Here is a 25038-nt window from a genome sequence, read left to right on the forward strand (position 1 = left end):
ATATTTAATCTGTCTAAGTATTCTTTATGAAGCATTTGGTGAATGTCACATTCTTCATTGCAAGCATGTAGATGGGACTTATTATTGTAAGGAGCACCTAATGTGATTTTATTTTTCACCATTTAAAATAGTTTCTAGTTGTGATATAATAAAATGTCTGTGACATGTTTTTGTCAAAGTATCCTAAGGATCAAAGCTCACACTTAAAAACAAGGTTAATGGTTCAGGACCCTTCGCTTTGGTCATATCTCCACACAGTCACCCTCAGGAGCTAGCAGATTCTGAGCAAACCGTCCACAACTCCACTTTCCTAGCTAACTATAGACATTTGGACTTTTTGAATTACTTACTGAGCAAGAAGGACTGCCATTGTCCTGATTTATATTACACTGATGAAATCGAGAGTATGATTTACATATAAATATAGACCTTTAAGAGGAAAGAGATGTGTTTAGAATGAAAAAAAATAACATCTCTCTAAAATATGGCCTCAGTCATTGTTTTCCATTCTTTTTTTTTGTTTCATTACCTTTTTAAGGATATTAGCCATTATTTTAGGAAGAAGACAACATTCATAAAATGGTAATAACTTTTACATTACTACAACTACTACTACCAGAAGGATTTAGATGTATGTATGTATTTTTACAAAACATATTTTTTATACAGTATAGTGCTTTGACAACCATTGCAGTATGTATCATGTACCGTGGTACAGTACGTAAACGTGCATACAACGCACGCACGCACATACACGCACACACACTCACACACGCACACACACCCACCCAACTAACACACACACACACACACACATATACATATACATACATACATACATACATAAATACATACATACATGCATACATAGATACAAACAACCTCACCAACTAAACTCGAGCTTCAATATCATAATACACACCCGGGTTTTCTGTCTCACACCAAAATATGTGTGTATATTAATTGCAAAATCATCAAATGCAAGTAGAATTTTCATCAATGTCTCCCTGTTCAAATGAAATGGATAATTTGTTGTATAAGTAATGTAAAAAATCGATTGAAAAAAAAAGCCCCTTTCTTGGTGGGAGTCATCTAAATCAGCACCATTTCGCCTGTCAAGGCATTTCCTCGGAGGCTGCTCAGCCACGGTCACGTGATTGCCGCTCCACCAATGGCAGCAGGGCAGCATAAGTTTGCGATAAGAGAAAGACAGTAAAGCGCGAGGAGGCTGAGGGAGACACCCAAGCCAATCCCCTTGCAGACGATTTTTTTTTCTTGGTCTCCTCCTGCCGTTGTCCTCAGCTTCATATGCAAGGCTGCAGCAACGCCTCTATCCACATTTTAATAATCAGACAATCATCTTTGACTGGCTGCAGCCTGCTCTTCAGATGCTGGGAGACAAGGCTCACGGTAAGGCTCTGTACTTTTCCCCGAATTCTCTCAGATGTGCTTCGTTCGGGCCACAACTGTAGACGCAGGCCGCCACATTCTACCCAAAAGAGTGAAGGACTATTTATTTATTTATTTATTTATTTATTTATTTTTGCAATGTTTTTACAGTTCTTGAACGGCATCACTAGCGCTCGGGAATAGGGAGGACAACGGCTGCAGTTTGTTAAAACAAAATATTGGAATACAGCAAGAAGTGCGTAATAAACTGAAACGACCACTTACTTAAAATCCCATTAAGTCACTGTTTGAAAATGCAGTTATAAACAAAAAAAAATAATTAAATTAAAAAAATCTTCTAAATGTATGTGTTTTACTGATGAAAACTTACAAAATACTGCAGTGGTCTTGAATTTATAAATCTAAGCAAATAGAATGTGTGTGTGTGATCCTGTTTGAAACCCCATGCTTGATACGAAACTGTGATTTTGAAGTCATAAATCCATCTAAATAAAAATTAACGTGTTCATGTTTGGAATCGAACTGATAGTTTTCTTGGTGTTATTGTTCATACGTTACGACGCGTCATGTGGTATTTAATTAAGCACGCTTATTTGGTTGGTCAACAAAACCACCAATGTGCAATAGCCAGTCTGCAATAAAAAAATAGCCGTAATTATTATTTCAAAATTGGATTTTTTTAAGGACACGCATATTATGATTTGTTTTCGGACTTCATTAAAACACATTAACACATTTAGCAATCATTTTTTAGGAATGAAAACTTCCATGCATATACGTCCTGATATATATATATATATATATATATATATATATATATATATATATATATATATATATATATATATATATATATATATATATATATATATATATATATATATATATATACATACACACACACACAGGTATATGTATTATACGAGTATTACTATATTATTGGGACTTTTACATTTTAAAACACTTGTTGATTTGTACGCATATTAAATGCATGTAAAACAAAACGAACGAATGACTATTTGCTCCAGACATAAAGAGCCAACACAAACTTGCAAAGTCATGTCGCGCTTGCAACCTTGATATTGTACTCTCATGCTCAGAATGTCCTTGGGATTTTTTTTTCTGTGCGCGTCCGTGCGTTCATATACAGGTGTGACTTTGAAGGTTATGGAATACACGTATGATGACGATCTGGAAGAGTTGTGTCCTGTATGTGGAGACAAAGTGTCCGGGTATCACTACGGGCTGCTCACCTGTGAAAGCTGCAAGGTAAGCAGCCACTCAAGTGCTGCAGAAAATATGAACACGATATATTTCGTTCAAGCAGAAGCGGTGGTCAAAAGTTTCGTTGTCATGTTTGCATTGTCAACGTTAATGTTGACCTAAATATTCAAACAGTATGGCATGTGACGTTTTTTAAAGATTGTTATGAAACAATGCTTCGTCCAATACATTTCGATAGATTCGCATTCATTTTATAACATCAGTTGACAACGTAATGTTTTCAAAATTTAATTTCCGTAGGGGGAAAATTACTACCATGTAAATTTGATATTATTTTACTTGAAAACAAAATGAAAACAGTTTTCTGTTTTTTCAGGGCTTCTTCAAAAGGACAGTGCAGAACAACAAACGATACACGTGTGCCGAAAATCAAGAGTGTAAAATTGACAAGACTCAGAGGAAGAGATGTCCTTTCTGCCGCTTTCAAAAATGTCTCAACGTCGGCATGCGACTCGAAGGTGCGTTTTCGTTTATTCTTCTTCTTTTTCTGATTATTACTATTATTGTTATTATTTCTCACAATAAAAAGTCAACGGATAAATAGTTTATTGGGTTACAAAAACAAGTGAAGACGGATTTATTATGATTTTTATGTAGGCCTTTGATGACAAAAAATACTTCATCAATATAACGTTATAATAATGACAACGCTTTATTGGTGCGCTATCATGGTTATGCGGCGTTTTTGTAACACATTTGTGTTTGCTCGACTATACGAACCAAATGAAAGGACAAAATTCCAATTCGACCCGAAATTTCATTTATTGGCCGCAGCTCTGTCATTACTTCCTATTCACGTGAAATGAGATGACTCCCCAGACAGCCATGCAAGAAAGCACCTGCTTCTTCCAAGCTTGGAAAAAAAGACGCATTCTGGACTTACTGATAAAACCGTGGAGACTCCCGTGTTTTAAATCAAAAGCTCTATTTAGGCTACAAGGAGGAGTGAAGACTGGGGAATCTTCTCAGCCTAAAAAGGGAAGCAAAAAAGTGAACGTGTGCGTGTGGGGGGGGGGGGGCGTGTGTGTGTGTGTTTGTGTGTGTGTGAGTGCGCGCGGGCACGCGTCTTATTCATTCCATGTTTAAATCGAGCATGAGGAGGAAACGGCAGCCGGCAACCAACGAGGAAAAGTCGTTCTTAACTGGTGATTTGGATTGGAGATGGTTGCTGCGGTACAATCATGTTTCATTTCTGCCCTCTTTCTGACAGCGGTGCGCGCAGACCGCATGCGTGGGGGGAGGAATAAATTCGGGCCCATGTACAAGCGGGACAGGGCCTTGAAGCAGCAGAAAAAGGCTTTGATACGCTCCAACGGCTTGAAACTGGAGAGCGCGGCCCCTCCGTCCGCTTCTCCTCTCCATGGCGACTACGGCTTCAGAGGCCCTCTGAACGCCATGCCCGCCATTCCCAAAAGCATTCTCCCCGCCACCCCCGGCTCCATCACCCCCACAGACTACGAGACAAACCTGTATGCCCCCCCACCCCTGGGGATGCAGTCGCACGTCCCCCTTGGCGGCCAGTACCAGTACACAGCCTTCCCGAGCAGGGTCATCAAAGCAGAGTGCCCCGACTACACCAGCTCGCCCGAGTCTCTAACGGGATACCCCTACACAGAAATGTACACTTCGGCCTCACCGCAGCCCCCCATTTTGCCGCCGCAAAATGGTGCGTCCAGCCTCCAGCTGGTGCTGGAGATGCTGCGCTGCGATCCGGACGAGCTGGCGGTCCGGAACAAGATCGTCGCTCATCTGCAGCAGGAGCAGAGCAACCGAGGCCGGTTGGAGAAACCCAGCGCCTTCAGCCTCATGTGTCGCATGGCAGACCAGACCCTCTTCTCCATCGTGGAATGGGCACGCAGCTGCATCTTTTTCAAGGAGCTCAGGGTGAGTCCACAGTCCTGCCAGTTGCTAAGTGGTTCTGTGTCGCTCATCAAGGCATGAATGCAAGCGAAAAAGCCAACGGCAGCACGAACGGATGTATAAGATTGCACAACAGACTGTAACGAGAGTTGCGCACAAAACACAACCAGTTCAGCATTCTTAATTAAAACCGTTCCAGTGAACAAAATCGTTTTCAAGCAACACCCCCTTTAGTGGAATTGTTGTGTCATGTTTGCATAAAAAAGGCAGCAATAGCTACATTAATTTCGTTTAGAGTCCAGCTCCGCGCTACGAATATGGCTAAAATTCATCGCTGTGTTTGGATGGAAAACCCTTTTAAAAAGCCGAAACTGAACTTTCAACAAACGATTTTGCGAGCCCGTTTGATGTCGCCTAGCAACCAAAACGGCTCACACGCACCGCAGGTAGGATTGAACAAACCACGGAGAAAACAAAGCGCCAACAATAACCAGTTAGATTATTATTATTATTATGAGCATTATTATAATTATTATACTAGTACTACTAATGATAATAATAACAATACTTGTTACATCCATTGAGCTAACTGTTGCTTTAATAACCACCAGTTGTGTTTCCACTAGTTATTGTTGTTGTTTTTTTGGGGGGCAATTATACATAAAGAAGGCACGCAGCTATAATAAAATGACAATTGGTCCAGAATTCAAACGAATAATAATTTTTGAATTATTTTGATACAATGCAAATAAAGACAGTTGTTGCCTTGCGTTAAAAAGGAAGGTTTTGATGATGCTTTTCCTTTGTTTATATACACAAAGTTTATGAGGATTGCAATAAAGATATCTTATCTTATCTTATCTTATCTTAATCACCCATAACAAAATACATAAATATACACATATAAATAATTAATTAAACAAAACTGTTACTCACTTCAGTAAAAAGACAATTACCTTGAATTTCCCCGTCAGTTGTCCTTCCTGTAATAAAAAATACTTTTATTTTTGTTGCCATTTCACTGCCCCAAATGTCTGCTGCACAGAACCAGAGTCAGCTTGGGATGGTCCCACTGTGGTGGGCTGTTGCTCTCACACAGGCTGCTTGGCTGGTCCAAAGTGCATTTTGGAAACTATAAAATGTCAATTTCAGTTTGAAAAGGCCTTGAGAGAATTCTCATCATTAGTGAAAAATGCCATGAACCAGTTAATTAAATAGTGTTCTATTATGTACAACAAACATTATGAGTGCAAAATACCTGTCGCTTCACAGAATGAATATAATTACTCTTTTAAAAAAATCACTCCTGAATCATGCTTAAAGTCAACGCAAAATCAAGTACGAATGTAATCATTTCTCAGCAAACAAACTTATTCAATTACTGCATCATGTTCTGTCACATTCATTTTTGTGAAAAACAAACATGGTCTTCTGGTTGGTCTTCTGGGACGACGTTCTACTTGAATTTTATGGCAATATTTGCCCATCCACCCAAAACGCTTGTGAGGTCAGATGCCACCCATTTTTGGGCAAGTGGTTCTAGCTCACCACCTCCATTTGAGTACACCTTCAAGTTGCTTGACAGCGTTCTAATTAGGGCGCGGTCAAGTGCTTCCACACCAAACTGATCCAAGCATATCATGCTGGTACAGGAAATGGCCATCCTCATTGCGTTCATGACAAAGTTGGAAGCATAGTATTGTTCAGAATGTCATTGCAAGGTTAAAATTTCAAAGCCAGAGTGATGTGAATGTTTCCCAGAAATAATAGTTTGCATGTCTGCTGCACAGTCAGGAGATCTGGATTCAAATTGCAGTCGGAACATCTGGTTGGAGTTGAGTTTGCATTTTCTCATTAGCTGGCTAGCTGGGTTGTATGGGTTTTGTTGGAGTACTCCAGATTCCACATTCAACAAATAAACGTTTGGTGAAGTGAAGACAATAAATCAGATGTGCAAGTAGTTAACCACCGCCCCGACGAGGACAAGCGCTGTCGAAATATGGCGAAATGGAAGCCCTGACTGATGAATTCACATTTACTATTACAAAGGATGTACTAGGTGTAAACATATTTTAGCTGGACTCGAATAAAGGCCAACCAGTCGATCAATACTTATTCATCTCAATGCAGAAATTCACTTCTGTTTTATCCACATGCAATTGTACTTATCTTCTTCCGAAGCTCAGAACCTGAACTTCAGTGTATCGTTGTTGTATCCTGTCATTTGATGCTTGTATGTTGTGACTTTGGGAGTGCTCATTTTCACAAGTGTCCGGTTATTCACAGTTGAGGATATTTTTTGGAATGTCTCTCCTGTGTGGGTAGTTAGTTCCTCTTCTTGCACAGAGATACAGTATCAATGTGGTCAGCATGTCCATATCTGCACCGAAGCTTCTCCATTATCCAGTTTGTGTTGCTAGATGTGCGATGTTGTTGCTTTGTTACTCTGCAGCTGTGACCACATGTTGGAAAAAAAGGCATTTATTCTTTTGACTTCCGGGCCTCTAGTGAAATTTTCCAGTGTTGCAGTTTGGGCAGTCTTCAATTTATAGGCCACATCTTCAACCTTTAGACCTATTTTGCAACACACATTTCCTATGCTTCTGTTAACTGGCTGTTACATCTCTTAGCATTGTTATCTCTCTCTTTTTAAATTTTTTTTACACCAAGTACCACCTCAAAAAATACTTGGCTCTTCAAATATCACCATTAAAATACAAAAGTATAGTAGGCCCAAGTATTCATTAAACCAAAGGAGAGGCTCCATTCTTATTAAATGAATGAAAATGGTGCATGGGCAAACACAAGTTTGCAAAACCGTCTTGTGTTCATGTACTCACGAATCCCTTTTTCGATAAGGTTCCTTTCATTTTATATGTGAAGAAAATAACTAAATAAAAAAGCGATAATACGCAGTTATTCCATATCGTGTTCTTGCGATACTTTAGTCAGTGGTAAATAACAGCAAAAAAAGAGCAACTAAGACTTTTCACTTTTTGTTTGATATAAAAAAAAAAAGACTAGCAAAGCCAAATTTTCCAAAACGTGATCTGTCACATTGTTTCACCAAATAGGATTGCAGGCTCAATCTGCCATGACTACAGCATAACTTTATTCCATTTAACATTCACTCGTAATGAATCTACAATTACACGTACAGTTATGTCACGGTCTCAGTGCATCATCCCTAGTTCCTATCTTTACTAGAGAAATTGAACACAAACCACAATGAAGGACAATTCCAGTGATTTCATGGAAAGCCAATTGATTCCACTTCGTTATCTACCTGGAGAGGTGGCAAACCTGGACTTTCCAAGGTTGGCCATCGCCTTGCCACCTTACCAAGTAGAGGCATCATACCAGACCGACACAGGAAAAGTAGTTGGATCAAAAATAAAATCAATTGTTTTATTTTTAACCCAGCCACTAGGTTATGATAGCACCATCCCTACAGTTGTAAATTGGACCCAGCTGAATGGGATGGGTTATTTAACCCAAGAGGTGAGTTACAGATTGAACCTAATTGTTGGTTCAAATTAGGTATAGTTATTGGTTCAGTTACCATCCATATTTTGTTCAGTCATCCATCCAAATGCTCGTCATATTAACCACGATGCAAAATTAATTCAAATAATTTACTGTTGAATCTAAAAGAATAGTAATTGTATTACATTATCATTTATTACCAATACCTTTGAGACTCTTCAGCTCTGAGGATATTACAAAATACATGCTAGATTTGGTCAGTGAAATTATATAATATGCGATTTAAAAAAACACTAACCTATTCAACAAAATGTAATGAAAAATGTTTCTAAAATCGCTTTTAAGTCAAGAAAAAGAAATTCAATTGATTGTCAGAAAAAAAACAAGAAACTGTAGTGAAAAACAACTAACAAGCAACAGTAACACTCCGAAATAAGAAACAATTAACAGGAGCATGAAATTGAACAACCAGCCAGTGCTACAAATGCTGAGAGATGTCAGCTCGATTTACAAGCACATATTCCACTATCAAGAATGCTTGACTTACTGTAACTGCTGGCAATTTTCTCAATTCCCACATGTGTTCAAACAGTTTTGGGTATTGGGTATTGGACCTATTGGTTGTGTCTCGCTGTGTTGGCCTCATGAAGATACATGTTTGTCCCAGGCTGAAAAATAAACAATGAAGGAATTCTGCAAGAGAGCACATGAGAGAGTATGCGTGAGGACCAAATGTGCGCAAACCAACTGACGGTTAGTCATTACCATAAACAATAATAATCTGTTCATCATATTGGGCCGAGGCAGCCATTTTAGGTGGGCACATACTGGGTGCTCTGTTGAAAGACTTCTTTACATATAAAATCAGGTCCAAATGGGTTAAAATACAAAACAATGTCATCGTACAACAATAAAGTTTACTACACATATACCAAACCAACTTGCTAACTGTGTTACAATGGTAATGACTAAATGGCTAGCTAAGTTGTGGTCAAACTTGCCAGGTACCTTGACAACGTGAGAAACATTTTCAACCTGTAATGAAACAAAGAGAATATGAATTGCGTATCTAGTGTGCAAGTAAATAAATAAATAAATAAAGTCATGAATTTACCTTTCCAAGCGGATAAGCCCTGATGTGGCCTGGACTGGCCAGGTTATGAGATTTAAAAGTTGATTGGGTGGATGGAAGTCTATTGATGTGGTTTGAAGCAAAACAACCCATCTGCTGATACAATTCAAGATATAAATAACTCGTAATGTGTTTAATATTTTAGAACCAAATGCTTGAGTAGATCGAAACAAAAACATTTTTAGAGTGTAGGACATGATAACCAACCCTCAGAGTGGCATTGCAGCGGGAGGCCAAAAACTGCCAATGTTGGCATCTCTCCATAGACAAGTGTCCAAATCCGCGCTCTGTGGGCTGACAATTGGTCGCCAGTCTATTGCAAGGGTCACATAGACATCCCATTCGGACCCCAATACACAACAGTCACTGAGCAGGAATGCTGACTAGACAAAAAATGCTACATTGCAGTGACCTCACTTTAAAAAAATAAAACATTTATACCTGGGATGGTCTAGTTGTTGTCATATCTGCCTCACCGTCAGGCCCTCTGGGTGTGAATCTCTGTTGATACATGTCTTTGGTGTTTGCATGTTATCCCGGTGCTTGTGTGGGTTTTTGAGGTTTTTTATTTTTTGGGGGGGGGGGGGTTCCTCCAGCAACTGCAAAATGCTTGTAAGGTTGATTAAACACTCAAAATAAGTGTGAATATGCATGTGAGTGGTTGTTCATCGATATGTGACTGGTTACTAGTCCAGGGTGTACAGCACCTCTCACCCAAAGTCAGCTGGGATCAACTCCAGCACACCTACGAAATACGAATTTCGTAGTTACAGTATGTGTTAAAATAATTTGAAGCTGTAAATGAAAGCTTAATTTGTAGTTGGCTTCGAATTACTTTTTTTGCGTACTGCCACATACAGAAGCTGACCTCAAAGATTTGCAGGCAAGAAAAGATTGAAAGTGATTAGAAATGGGCAATCGATATCATGGATGAATGCATTTTGTAATTGTGAGGTACTGTGCAAGCACTTATAATCTAATCGAACATTCATTTTGTCATCTTTCAAAAATATATTTTACATTCAATACACTATTTTATTTGAGTACCAACATTTTTTAAAAATACAATATTTTCATTCTATGTAATACACACAGTAAAAACAGGAAATTACAACCGAGCAAAATGAAATGAGTAACAGATGCTTGTGTGATGTGATGAGCAGTTACATTTTGGGAGTACATGTGGCGCTGCAGTTTTGGCCATGCTGTAGATCAGGGGTGGGCAAACTTATTGGCTCGTGGGCCACATTGACTTCTAAAATTTGACACTAATGTGCTGAGTCAGCACATCACCAAACATAACATCATTGCTCAGCTGATGTCGTGCAACGAACTTTTGAAGCCAGCCACGTTGCTCATGAAACTCGCCTCATCTGTTTTTAGCGGTCCAGTTAAGCCGTAAAGTTTTTAACACAACAACAGTCAAACCATTCCAGGAAACGTTAATTGACTCGACCGTCCATCGAGCCACAAGCAATTCACTCTGAGCAGGGAAATGGCCAGAATTGGACTGACCAAGAATCCCTTCCTTGTTTCTCGTAGTCTAGTAGATTTGAGTCTTTCCGACTCCAAGCATCTCATGAATGTTTTTGTACTTTGTAATATCACACATATCACTTTCTCTTTCGCGAGCTTTACTGTTCCTCTTTGTTTGGATGCCATGATTTACAGGGCGTAAATGTAAATGAATGAAATTAAAATCTTTTTCCAATCTAATTCCAGTAAAACTCACTCCAATCAAGAGTCACATGTCGCTGTTTTGGATCCAATGATCGAAAATAGCGGCGATGTGGACACACTTATTCTGTTGTAACGAGTGGGAGTTGCTGGAGTTGGCGGTACTGTGGGCCAACATACGGAAGTATGGCTTCCGGAACTTGCGTTGTAAAGAATCGATCGTTAATGTAATATAGTAGTAAGTAGTAAGTAAGTTTAATGCATATGGTTATTTATTTATTTATTTATTTATTTTTACCGGGTTCAGGAATTTCCGTTTGACAGAGTTCTTCTGGTGGTAGATCAGATTTCTCCCTCTATCGCTCTACTTCGCTCTTCATCTCCCCCTTCCTCCCTGTGCTCTGCAACTTCAAGTAAGGACACCACCTGGCGTTGAAATGCCTGTCATTACAAGTCCAAATGAAATGAATCATTCACATCAAACCTTAATTGTGTACCAAGCTTCGGCGGGCCGGATTAAAAAGAGCAACGGGCCAGATACGGCCCGTGGGCCGTATTATGCCAACCTGTGAGTCTCGATTGTGGTGTTCATATTTCAAGGTTCCTCAGTACAGCATAAAATGTTTTCAAACAATTTTGCAAATGTATTGCAATATGGCATGATGACATATGCAGTTCACAAATGATGGATTCGGGCATTTGTCATTTACTGTCCAAAAAATTGGATTTGTAAAGTTTACATGTCTGATTAAAGGATTTTTTTTTTCTCAAGAGTACTAAATGTACTTATCGTGTTTTGAAAAAAAATGCAAACAGCTCATATAAGAACTGAATATTACACAACAACAAAAAAAAAACAACAAAAGCAGCATTTATTTACTGAGACCTGTGCTATGAGTTCTAAGACAGGAAAGTGGAATCCAATTGAACTGCCAGTGTTTGACTTCTAACTACTAACTAATATAATTAATGAAGTAAACCAATTTATATTGCCCAGGAACTGCAGTTAGATAGTGTACACTGTACATGACAAAGAGAACAAAAAAATAAATAAAATTGGAGAGGAACTGGACAGAGTGAATGAACATCATTTTAGCGGCTCATAAATCCAATCTGAAATCTCTAGGAATTCAACCAACAATACTAATTTACTCAAACACCAATTTAAATATCCACATATTTTCTAGCATTATTTTGTCATATTGATAATGATGAAAGCCGTGTCTAGCGCTCAAAAGTGAATCAAGATAAGCATCAAATGTTTTTATTTCTGACCAATTTAAATGAAGTTTAAATGTGAATAAAAATGAACCCTTCTCCCATTAATAATAAAACAACAATCAATTCATGTTGCGTGCAGGTGCACATGAAATGTGTTTGAAATGTTTTTCTTGTGTAATTCAAACTGTTATATGGCCATTCAGCAGCCCGTCTGCACAGTGAGAAGAAAGCTGTGCAGCAAGAGCTGTTTCTCTGCGCTAGATAATTACATTCCATGCGGACGATAACAGGGGAATGTCAGCCTCCCACTGCAGCGCTGCACTCTACTCGGCTACATTGTCATGAAATTGTAAGCTATTGATTGTGGCAATTCCTCAAAGGTGGCCTTTGTCATGTCTTGGGTTTGACCTTCCACTCACCTGGTGAATGGCAGATGTTGCACATTCGGTGTACAGAATGAATTTCATAATGGCTTGGCCTGAGGGCAGTGAACTGGAGATAGAAGATTTGGAAGTAGCTTAGCCAAGACGATCTTCAAGAATTGTATAAAATCGGAATCATTTGACTGCAACTTTTTTTCAATTCAGAGTAAAATGAATGACGAAGCTCAGTTTATTTATTTGTTTGTTTTGTGTGTGTGCATGTGTGTGTGTGTGCGTGTGTGTGCGCGCGCACGCAAGCATGTATTGTGGGGTGCAGGAGCCTTAACCATCTTGTCATCTAACTACAGCAAAAGGGAGTGACTTAATTGGTAATAACTTATTTTGGAGATGAACCATTTCAGGGACAGCAGTTACTCCAGTGGACAGCTTACTATGTTTTCAGGCTACAGGGTGTGTAAAAGGGTAAAATTACTTCAAATCTACAATTGGTTGGTTGCCTCTTGCCCAAAGTTAAATGGGAGAGATTCTGTCGATCTGCAAATATCGAAAATGGATGAAAAATAACTTTATTTCCCAAGATGGTGTGTTTTTGGGTGATGTGACCAGTGATTACATTTTTCTAATGATTGCTGTTTACAATATCTCCTGGTGCTTGTGTGTGATCTTTCTGACCAATAACCATGCGCGTGAATAGGAGTCGCTGTGGCCTCTGTGAGCGACTGGTGGTCTTTGCCAGGCAGAGGCTGCCTCTGGTCCCGAGTCATCTGTGAACGGCTTCTGCTAGAATCCATACATCGTCAAAAATAATAGTCATCCGGTCTAGTCTCGTGACAGAGCTTAAAACTAGGCATACACCTATATAGTAATTGCCACTATATCTGTGTTATTCCAATTCCGTAATTTTCAACTCACTGGTATTGTTTTGTTTTTGTTTTTTTCCCTAACAGAGCTAGCTTCATGCAACAGTCTGTGTACTTGCTCATATGTAGTGCCGATTTCCTCCAAACTTGTGTTCGAAATGGCCACAGGCTTTTGCTTTTATCCATTTTGTTTTGGAAAAGAGGCAAAGAGTGAGATATGGAAACATTTGGTCACTAGTCAGGGCAGCTAAACTGAGTCTGCAAAGCTTCATAGACTGCAGGAGGGAGCATTGGCCTTACTGGTGTGGCTGAACAACGTGTTGATCGTTTGAATTCGGTGTGACAGGTTTGCAAATGTAACACATTGAACCGACTTGACCTCAACTCAAGTGACTCGACCTGAACTCGGGTGCCAAAAAAATAAATAAATAATCGGCACATCTCTCGTTGAAAGAATGTGAATTCAGAAATTTTTGTCAGCATATGATTAGGTGTAAATAAAATAGCCATGGGTTGAAACATAACAAAAGGATTTGATGATGTACTGTAGAATGTGCACATGACCCAATGTTTTAGTCGTAGCTGTCCTTGTCACATTTTCATTGCATTCCTTGCAGATATCCATGGCCTCCACGAGGAAATGCAAGACAATATTTAAAGCTTTTGTCTCAAAAATATTTACATCCTTTCTACATTGCTGCTAAAGAAAATCGCCCAAGTGACATGCAAAAGCTATACACACACACACACACTCAATTCAAGTAACTTGCTCGATATTTTGCATGTTTGAGAAGCTTTTCAGTGTCTTTTGAGCTGCAGCTGAGAGCCCAACTCCTCTTGTAGAGGAAGCGCAGGAGGTCGCCGAGACCTTTTACTTCCTTAACCCCTTCCTTTATCACTTGAAGTCCAGACCCCCACAGCGGCACTCTTCCAGATGGGTGTGTGGCCCAGATTGGAGCCTCTCATCTGCCACTAATATATTGTTTGATTTAGACGGACAGTAATTCTGTCAGCTCCATGTTAGATGAATGTGGGTCTGAGTGGCACAGCCATTCATTTTCTCACCTTGTTTTTGTGGTCCAATCGTCTTCCATTTTGTTCACATATTTCGGTGTGATTTTGGACTGCAGTGACAGGGGGTGTATGTTGAAAATTAGGAGCAAATTTACAGGGACGTGTTTTACAACACAGGAGGTACGAAAGGCTGATACTGTTTATAGATGAATCTGACACATCAAAAAGGTTGCAAAAATACACAACACATGCAGTACTTTGACAGCGTCTATTTCATTATTAATAAAATCCTTCCTATGTGGGGCAGTTAGAAAAGACTAAGTTGCTTCTTAATAATACATAACCCATACTAGGTTATTTGTTGTCTCTCCTTTTCTTGCAATTATTACTTTTTTTAGACCAGCTACCATGTAGCTGGAGTTGTAATGGAACTATGTTTATCTGGCACATACACTACATATGACTGAAATGACAAATTAAGACGCAATGAAAGAAACATTTAACTGTAACCGTAAAAAAAATAATGCATTTTAAAAATAATTGTTCTAATTTTGATTGTTTTACGATGTAAAAGTGTACTGAAAACAATAAAACAAGAGCACTGAGTAATCCTTTTCATATCTGTGTATACGTTTTGGAAAATAAATGTTACCCTTAACTGCAGGAAACTAACTCGATACAAATTTTTGGCTTTACATTTTTTTCTTTTCTTTGTCTCACTCTGTGTTTGTCTTGTGTTTCCTGGAGGTGGGGGATCAAATGAAGCTGCTGCACAACTGCTGGTCTGAACTTTTGGTCTTGGATCACATTTTTAGACAAGTGCAACATGGAAAGGGAGACAGTATCCTGCTGGTGACTGGCCAGGAGGTAACAACTCCCCCACACAGCTTCCCACCAGTGCATTACAAAAAAATAAATTAAAAAAAAAATCAAAGACAAAATAAGCTTTCTTCAGTGTTTCAGAACGTCTTTGAGAATTTCCCGTCAGGTTGTTTACTTGAAAATACATACATGGACAGTGTATATCATAATTCCCATTAGCCTATGAAAACAATGAATTTCAGCATTCTTTGAGGATGAGTTGATCAGTGGGGCAGCCGGACCCGTCACACATATTCAGAAAGTGAAAACCTTAGAATCTGTCGCTCGTGAATAACAGTCTACTATTGTGAAATATTAATTTGGAAGTGACAGGCGAACATATGAATAAGATTGAGTATCCTGAAAGCAACCATGCAAAACCGTGGGCCAGACAAACCGATTTCGTTCCACTGAATGATGTCCATTTAAAATATGTCAAGGATGTACCGGACGTCAGATGTATTATTTTTAAAATTACAACCCTTTACCTCATGTATGGAAGTCAAACAATGATAATGTTAAACTTGGGAAAGAGCCAAAATGGACTGCTTGGAAACAACAGGCCCTTTTTTTTGAGGGGGAGGGGGCGTGATTGGATAATTGCTAGAGATGGTTTATCAGATGAATACCCAGCCTCCCAGTCCTTCTGAAGTGTTTACACTTGATTTTGAAGAAATGCTCATTCTGATACTACCAAATAAACATCTGTAGATGTGAATTACATTCTCCGTAAGAAGTTTGATCCCTTGCTTTGGTGAGTGGCCACGTATGCACTGACTTAAAATTCGCTGATGGATGTGCTAGAAAACATACTTGCATCAGTAATACAGCTTGAAGGGTTTAAATGACAATGTGGAGATCCAGGGGTGCCCTTTGCGTTGATCGCAATTGACTGGTAGCTCGCGTACTGGTCCCAAGTCGATCGCGAGGGATGTAGAGGAGAAAAAAAACAACCATTTGTGTGTCTTTGTGCATGTTAGTAATATATTTTTTGATGTAATATACACTGCACCATAATCATCATATCAGTCTCATTTTCACAAAAAAGTATAAAAGAAATAAAGAAAATAAAGCAGGTAAATCTTTAACCTACGGTGTCGCGTGACTTGCGTCACCGGAAGTTGTTAGCGCTCAGCATTCTGGAGTTGCAGCTTATGATCGGAGCTGTTGCCTCTTTTATCATGATCATTATTCTCATTCAGAGTTTGTTCGTGTACAATTCACCGAGGACACAGGCAAAGAATAGGAATCTGGAAGGCCAAGGAAGCGTTTTCAAACGCTACGTGTAACCTACGATAGTTAACAGGCTGCCAAAGTGCCTCGCGTATCTCCACGTCAGGCTGTTCCTCACCATGTCGTGCATGTGTTTGTGCGCGCGCATGCGCGGTAATGGGTCGATCGCAGGAGGTTGGTAGATTGTAAAGTTTGGGCACCCCTGAACAATAGCAGCAATAATGGCAACAAAGATAATCCTTGAGATTTGTAAATTATGTTTTATTTAGCTCCTTCCACAAGACTCAAGAATATCTATAAGGAAATAATTCAATAATAGTAGTCTTATTCAGGCACTTATCCTCTATCCATCCTTTTTTGATACTGCTTGTCCCTTTTTGGGTCAGGGGTAACAAAAGCCTACTCGAGGTGGTTTGGATGAGAGGAAGCAGACACACTGGAGTTTTCGGCTGTAAATTGCATGGAACGTGTAGACAAAGGACCATTCATACTCACTTTCAGACCAATGGATAATTTAGAGCAGGGGTGGCCCAACTTTTTTGACCAAAGATCAACTTTTGAAACGACCAAGCATGCACGATCGACCTAATCCCAACCATGCACACGCGTGCTTATATGCACACGTATGTCGCGATGAGCAACAGAAACACACGTAAACTCACAAATACCCCCCCCCCCCCCCCTCCCCATTTCCTCCTATCACCCCCCGTGGTCGATTTGGGGGCAGTCCGCTGGCTCATGGTCGATCGCGATTGACGTAAATGGGCACCCCTGATTTAGAGGCTTCATTCTACACCAACATGCATGTTTATGGAACGTATACGCCGAGATTCAAAGCCGGAACTTCTCGGCTGTGATGCATCCGTATTTTGCCGTCACCAATACTTACAGTAATTTTATTATGAAACCATAATGTAATATTTGGGATTAGTCCAGATTTAACTAATCTTATGAACATATTAGTAATTAATCACTAACTTTTGTTTTGCAGATTGAGCTGACTTCTGTTCTGTCTCAAGGTGAGGCAAATCTGTCAAGTTTGGTCCAAAGAGGACAGGACCTGGCCATAAGGTTGAGAGTCCTGCAGGTGGACCGTAGGGAGATTGCCTGTCTGAAATTTCTGCTCCTATTCAACCCCAGTAAGTCTACATAATCATGTCTATTTAATGATATTGTCGATGAAATTCTTTTGTGTTGAATAAAAATGAGACCCAAAAATTCCTGTACACTTAAACGAATGACAGTATTTTAAGATAAGATAAGAATTCCTTATTTGTCTCATAATGGAGACATTCCCAATTTACAGCATGAAAGGGAGAAAGTAGAAGACAAAAAGGATATCAATAAACATTCATATAAAATATAAGCAGGTGGTCCAGTGGTTAGCGCGTCAACCTCTCAATAGAGAGGTCGTGGGTTCGATCACGGCTCCGGCCTTCCAATGTGGAGTTTGCATGTTCTCCCTGGGCCTGCGTGGGTTTTCTCCAGGTACTCTGTTTTTTTCCCACATTCCAAAAACACGCATGACAGGCTGATTGAACACTATAAAATTGTCCCGAGGTGTGAGTGTGAGTGCAGATAGTTGTTCGTCTGTGTGTGCCCTGCGATTTTCTGGCAACCGGTTCAGGGTGTCCCCCGCCTACTGCCTGAAGACAGCTAGGATAGGCTCCAGCACCCCCCGCGATCCTTGTGAGGATACGCGGATTGGAAAATGAAATGAGTGAATAAATATACTGGTAAGCATATTAAAAGTGGGTGAGTGGGGGTGAGTCCAGGTTTTCATGTGCATCTATCCAATAGCCTGACAGCAGTCTGCAGAAACGAGCAGTGGTACCTCTGCTTCTTGCAGTGCGGATGTATCAGTCGCTGGCTAAAGGAGCTGACCAGTGCTGTCAGGGTGGACTGAAGGGTGTGGGAGGGTCTGTCCATCATAGCTCTTAGCTTGGCCACCTCATTCAGAGTGTCCAGGGAGTATAGTAATAATTCTAATAACTAGAGTTGCGAGCAGTTATGAAGGGCCCCTGCAACCCAGTCCACGTTGGGGTACATATAACCCTTTAAAATGTAATATGTTTGAGCCAAGTTTCATGAGTTTTGCCCAGGTTTGGACCCTCAAAAACAGCATCTTTTTTCTTTCCAAATGGCATATTCCGTGCCAGCAGAATGGAATGAAATAAGATGCCTTCAATACCTTTTTATTTCCAACCTCTTTATGAGAAACAATCTAAGTTTGAAGACTACCAGGCAAAGTTCAGTCAAAAGAGTTGATCAAAAAATATGACTTCTATACAATATACCAATACCAAAGTACCGGTAAAATAAAATTCCCTTCCAATTTTTGTTGATCTAGGTGAAACGTATGACTAGGGGTGCTTTGTTAAAACTTTATCGGGGGCTCCGCTGAACTATTTTTAAGAGACTGCACAACGACCCTCCAAAATATAAATGTTTTGCAATACCTGTGTCCAAACTATGTTTAAATGCTCATAGACAGCATCAGTTTTCGAAGCAAACAGCGTATCACCATGGCAATAGTATGCAATAAAAGCAAACGTTTTTCCCAACTTTTCATGGTAAAATGTTTTTGATGAAACCCGTAAAGACTACTGTATTGGATATATGCAAACTGCAAGGCAAGACAGCTTTATTGATACAGCACATCTCATACACAAGGCAACTCAATGTGCTTCACACAAGCCAAGAAACAGAACCCAAAAGCATTTAGAGACACAACGGCTGACGATATTCAGAAGAAAAGAAGAGAAAACAAAAGTATCTTACCAACATTCCCAAAAGAACATACCTTGACAACATATTAACAGAAGACTTTGAACACATTTCAAAGTAAAGAAATAAAAGTAGGTTTGTAAAATTATTCAAAGAAAATAAAGATATGGGGGGGGGGGGTAACACATATATATATATTTTTTTATTGACACATTCAGAAGATTTTGATTGTACCCCAGTAGCAGAATTTTAAAAATGTGTTCTATAGTTGACTGGGAGCCGTTGTAAAGTTTTAGGGCAGGAGGAATATGTTCTGATCTCTTTGTTCTGGTCAAAACCCAAGGTACAGTGTTCTGAATGAGATGGAGCTGTTTGAAGCTCTTTTGAGGGAGTCCAGTCACAAGACCGAGAGATAATTTCTCTCTGGAAAGCCAAAAATGTTCGCTTTTGCTGTCATCAAACCAAAAGAATTGCTCAAATACTTTGGGGAGGCAAAACATAAAAGCACCACAGCTTGTTTTTACTCACAGATCTTGGAATGTCTAATTTCTAAACTTGTGTCTTGATGTCTTAGTCGTTTCTGTTCTTATTGAACCACACCATTGTATTTTTTTAAAAAGTCCCAATTTTCCGTAAAATCTGTTATGTTCGTCTCTAGATTATATATTGTATCTGTGTTTTCAAGATATATGTTTGAACGATTGTCACACTTCTTTCCAATGTGCAGTAGATAAGGCTTTCACGACTGGCCTTTTACCTCGAGCACATTCACTTAATAAAAAAACCTAGTCTCGCGAAAAGCGATTGTTCACAAAGACAACCTCCTCCATTGTCCACTAATGGCATTCTAAAGGAGCGTAATGGGTCTATCATTCGATGCAAGGGCTGACATTCATGTAGCGGCTTGCGCAGATGGAGAGAGCATAGATGTGGCTTGCCCAGATTCCCAGAAGGGTTTGCTGTTTAGCGTAGGCAGGATGGCAACAAAGAGCTTTTGAATGGAGAGAGCACTTGTCATCGCTAGAAAATATTTGCTCTTTACTGGCTCTTCTTTGCACACATTCTCCTTTTGCTCATCCTTAGAGTCAGGTTTGTCAGGGGTAATTTAATTGCCCCGAAGCAGTTTGAAAGGATGATTCATAACATTGATTCAAAACATTTAATTACTGTGTGAATGAATTCTACAAGATGGGCTCAGCTGATTCTGAATGCCGGTCCACTGGAGGGCTTTGCTATTCTCCCTCCAATCCTGTCTCCCTCACACAAACACACACACACACGAGAACACGAATCTAGTATAAATTAATTAACTTTATTGGGACTTGTCTGGAGCAGAACGATTTTAAAACTACACACAGTAGAGTCACTAGATAGTTTGTAATAGATACCACTGGATTTCATACATGTGTGAGTTTTGTCTACCCATCCATCCATCCATCCTTCTTCTTCGCCATCTCTTTGCGGGTGCTGCAGCATATCTCAGCTGAGCTCAAGATAAACCTTGGACTGGACTTACAGAGGGTCTTTTTGGTCTGTTGGACTTCAGAGGCAGCTGATGGGTAGCGGCAGGCCAAGCAGAATGCAGCTTCGGTGATTGCTCAAGCAAAAACGCGGATGTGGGAGGACTTCGGTGAGACGATGTCAAGGGACTTCGGGATGGCTTCAAGGAAATTCTGGGGAGAGTAGCCAGAAAATCTCCTCCATTCCACTGACGTCTTTTTGGGGTGGCCATGGACCAGTGGGCCGACGAGCTTGGCAGGATCCTGAAGGGTGCATGGGAGTTTGCCCAACCAGTCTACAAATTTTTTGTGGATTTGGAGAAGGAGGTTGATTGTGTCCCTCTGGGAGTTCTGTGATGGGAGAGTGTGTGTGTGTGTGCGATTTAGGAGTATTGGTTCCAGACCACTGATATGGGCTGTTCAATTCCAATAAGACCAGCGTCAAAAGTTTGGGCTGGGTTGCCAGCAGAAAATCTGATTAGTTTCTCGTGAGGGTCGATGACGCCAAGCCTGCATTGGACACAATTTCCAGCCACAGCTAAGGTGTTCAGGGGGCCTCAGTAATGCATTTCTGCTTATGTCAGGTTCTTTTGGTTTCATGAAGCCACGATCGTTAACTCTGATTGGAGCGGTTCCTGAGTCAAAATGAGAATCAGCACCTCCAAGTCAGGGAAGACTGGAAAAGGAGATCAACAGTAGGATTGGTACAGTCCCTGCAGTCATTTGGACTCTGCATCGTTCTGTCGCGGTGAAAAAGACGATCCGATGCGAAAATCGCAACCGTGTATTTACTAGCTGAAAAAGCACATTATTTTCTGATTGAGATGTCACATTAACCAAAACTGAAAAAAAACAAAGAGAAAAAAACTGTCTTAGTTAAAGATGTGGTTTGATGAATTTCTGTCTTTTCACAGAATCCCAGTGAGCTGGTTCTTCCAAACGGCGAATCGTTAACTGAAATGAAAAGAGTACACTGAGAAAAAAAAAATGTTTTCCTCAGGGGGGTTGCACACAATCAAATCATCTGGATCCAAATATATTTTTAAGGAGATGTATGGTCAATTTAATAAAAAAGAAAGATCTTAATCCAGATGATTTTATTTTGTGCAACCACTTGACCAAATAACATGAGCGTGAATTCAACACAGCATTTCACTCAGCATTTGCCTTGGAGCACTTCATTACACTTGATGATCACTTCTTGTTTTTATGGCAGGTGGCCTCATGAATTTATTCTATACCTAGAACCTTGCATATAAAAATGTATAATCTATGTATATTTTCAACAACATTACAACTTTAGTTTTTACATTTCACGATGGCATCTAAAAATCATCCAGATCCTTGCCATCTTGTTGCTCTTCGTAGGCGCACATCATGTAGTCTTACTTTATCCTCCTGTGTGCAGATGTGAAGCTGTTGGAGAACCAGGCATTTGTGGAAGGCGTCCAGGAGCAGGTGAATGGCGCTCTGCTGGAGTACACCCTGACCACTTACCCTCAATTTCAGGAGAAATTCAGCCAGCTGGTGGTGCGACTGCCGGAGCTCCGCGCCCTCAGCACACAGGCTGAGGACTATTTGTGCTGCATGCACCTGAGTGGAGAGGTGCCCTGCAACAACCTGCTGATTGAGATGCTCCATGCCAAGCGAGCATGTGTGTGAGCAATGCAGATGACTTGTTTCACCATTATCGTGTGTCTTGGTGAGACTTTGTATGGGATCAAAGTTAGCAATGAAAGTGGACTACATGCCAGCTCATCTTTGTGAGCATTTTTATAGCCGGGGAGGTTCTTGTGAGTTTGATAGAGCCCCATCTGTGTTGCAGATTGTTTTGAGCATTTCACGTAAATGTTTTATATATTTATGTGGCCTCTTTAAATTGGATCAAAACAGTTTGGAATGACTTCATCAAATCTAGTGGCAATGAACAATATCTATAACTCCAATGAATCAAGCTTTGCCAACACAACGTAACCCACCAACTTACATCCAAGCATTGACAACCACAAATATGTTTCATGACATTGACAACGATGTCAGATATTGAAACCATTACTCTATTGAAACGTTGTCGGATGTTGAAAGCATTACTCTATTGATGTTAAATGTCAAGTGTGAAGTACTTTGAGAAAATCCCAAACGAAATATTTTTATGGTCCTAGTAATGAAACAAAATACATTCAAGCATGCAAAGATCAGTTCATAAAATTCAACAAAATAATCGTCTTCCTGAAGTGATGACAAACCCGGAAGTGTCACATCACTTGAAGACAACAATAGCGGGGCTCACTATGGAAAGTGTACAAAGCTAGTCAGAAATTGATCTGAAAGTGATGTTTCAAATTTATCTGAGGGCATCCAGGCATTTGAAGAGTTGGAGGAAGAGGAGGTTGTTGGCAAGATGTATGTTGGACCACACGTGTACGAGCCAGATGCTCAGGAGGCGGAAAATTAGTGCCCAAATGGCCAGACTCAGAGTGGAGATGAGACCCATCGGGATTGGAAAAATGGTAAACGATGCTAATAGTAAACTCGATGCTGTGCCGTGTTGTAAATTGTGCACAATGGGATTACACACTTGGTCCATGTATTCCCGCGACCACTAAGAGCACACGTCATAGTGGGTTGCTGTCCTACATTGTCATTGCTAAATTAGTTGTGTTGCGTTGTCGGACAAGCCACATATTATATTGGCAGCAATGTTAATTGCAAACCATCACAGAGGATTCCATCATGTAGTCTGAATGTTACATCCATGTACACGTACAGTATAATACTTTGAATCAAATGTTTTCATAATCAACAGCGAGGTTATTCATCGATTGTCACGCCTACCTTTTTTGCAAATCCGGTTGAGAATACAGAGGTCCCTGTTTGCCTGAATGTGAACAGTGTATTTGCCACACAGGGCCGAGGCATTTCGCTGGATAACTCGATAACAATGGCAAAGAGCAGTTAACGCGATAATCAACAATGCAGTACTGACTGCCACTCTGCATCTTTTGAATTACATCACTTGATGGAGATTGACGAAAAATTGCGCGTTATTTAGTGCTTTGCTATGGGTCTATCTGAACCTCAGAGGGTTGTGTTAAGAAAACCTAACGAAAATGTGCTTGAAATAGTTTTAGCCCCAAGTTTTACTCAAAAGATGGTTGGCCATGTTTACTTCACACTTGCCCTTGAAGTTTTGTACCGAGGAGGCTGATGCTTACCCGTCACATAAGATGGCACCATTCGCCTGTAATCATCTCATGAATGATGGCCTGATGATTAACTATACTTTTTATGATAGATTTTATGACTTATTTTTCTTTTTAGAAAATGAATGTTGGCATCGTTGGCATTGTCTTTTTTTGAATCAAAAATATGCAGATTTGTGATTCTGCTGTTTTTACGGGATGATGATATTGATAATATTACAGGTGAGGAAATTCTCAAGAGAATGTTCAGTTTCATTTGGCCACCTTCTAGAGTCAATATAGTTTGATTCCAATCTATTTAGATGCATTAAATATCACAACAGACATCCGTTAAGATCAAATGAAAGAAAAGTTCGTTAAAGCCAGTAAAAATAAATAAATAAAACAGTGGTCACACTTGTTTTTCTTTTTCTTACATTTTCCGTTTGGCAAACAGACAACAAAAGGATGGAAAAGAAGCAGGTTAGAAGATTTAAATATTTCATTTACATTTTCAAATACATTTTTGCGTACTGATCAACGGTGTGCCGGAAAAAAATAATTTTGAGACTCGTGTTGTCCCAATCAATTCAAGTGAATTGTGACTCATTTAAAGTACAGTACCACAGGATTGTGGTCGTAGCCACGCTAGTCGGTTTAGTGACATTAACAGATTACAAATAAGCAATGTGACATTACCAAACACTACCTTTTTTTTTCTGTGTAAGCTGTCAGCCTCACTGATTTTTTCCTCAGTAAAGGAAGCAACTCAGAAATTCCTCAATTAATTAATAATGGATGGATATGCTTTCATATTTCAATTCAGAAAGACCTAGCCCCATTTGGTCACTGTGAGTTTTAATACAAATGCCAATTTTGTCTATTTCCGTCTGTGATTGTTTCAGTATTTACTAAGGACCAGACTATCATGCACATTTTCACCATTTTAACATGATGGTCATAAACAGTAACACTCATGTTTGTTGGTTGTTGGTTTTAGACAATATTAATGTCCCTTTGCCTAAATATTTATTGAATTATATGTTTGTCCGCTGCAATATGTCTCCATTTAACCGCTTTCGTAGCAAGCAGTTTAAAGTCAGTCCGTCAACATTTTTGGAGCATTTCGAAAATTCGAATCATGGGTCTAACAGAGCAACATGTCTGTCCTTGGTAGTGATAGTCATCAATGTAGTACCTGTGGCACTT

General features: G+C 39.8%; 1 protein-coding gene across 1 annotated transcript; it reads left to right on the plus strand.

Annotated features, from left to right (window-relative positions):
* The first annotated feature begins 1249 nt into the window (after window positions 1-1249).
* On the plus strand, window positions 1250-24235 carry LOC127602240 (nuclear receptor subfamily 5 group A member 2-like). The gene is made up of 7 exons (XM_052068265.1): window positions 1250-1410; window positions 2561-2679; window positions 3011-3152; window positions 3905-4578; window positions 15075-15194; window positions 17413-17560; window positions 22056-24235. Exons 1-7 carry the CDS (start codon window positions 1389-1391, stop codon window positions 22307-22309), a joined length of 1479 nt encoding a protein of 492 aa, XP_051924225.1. The 5' UTR covers window positions 1250-1388; the 3' UTR covers window positions 22310-24235.
* The last annotated feature ends 803 nt before the right edge of the window (window positions 24236-25038 follow it).

This window comes from Hippocampus zosterae, chromosome 6 (genome assembly GCF_025434085.1).
Source record: "Hippocampus zosterae strain Florida chromosome 6, ASM2543408v3, whole genome shotgun sequence".
In the NCBI taxonomy this organism is placed as follows: domain Eukaryota; kingdom Metazoa; phylum Chordata; class Actinopteri; order Syngnathiformes; family Syngnathidae; genus Hippocampus; species Hippocampus zosterae.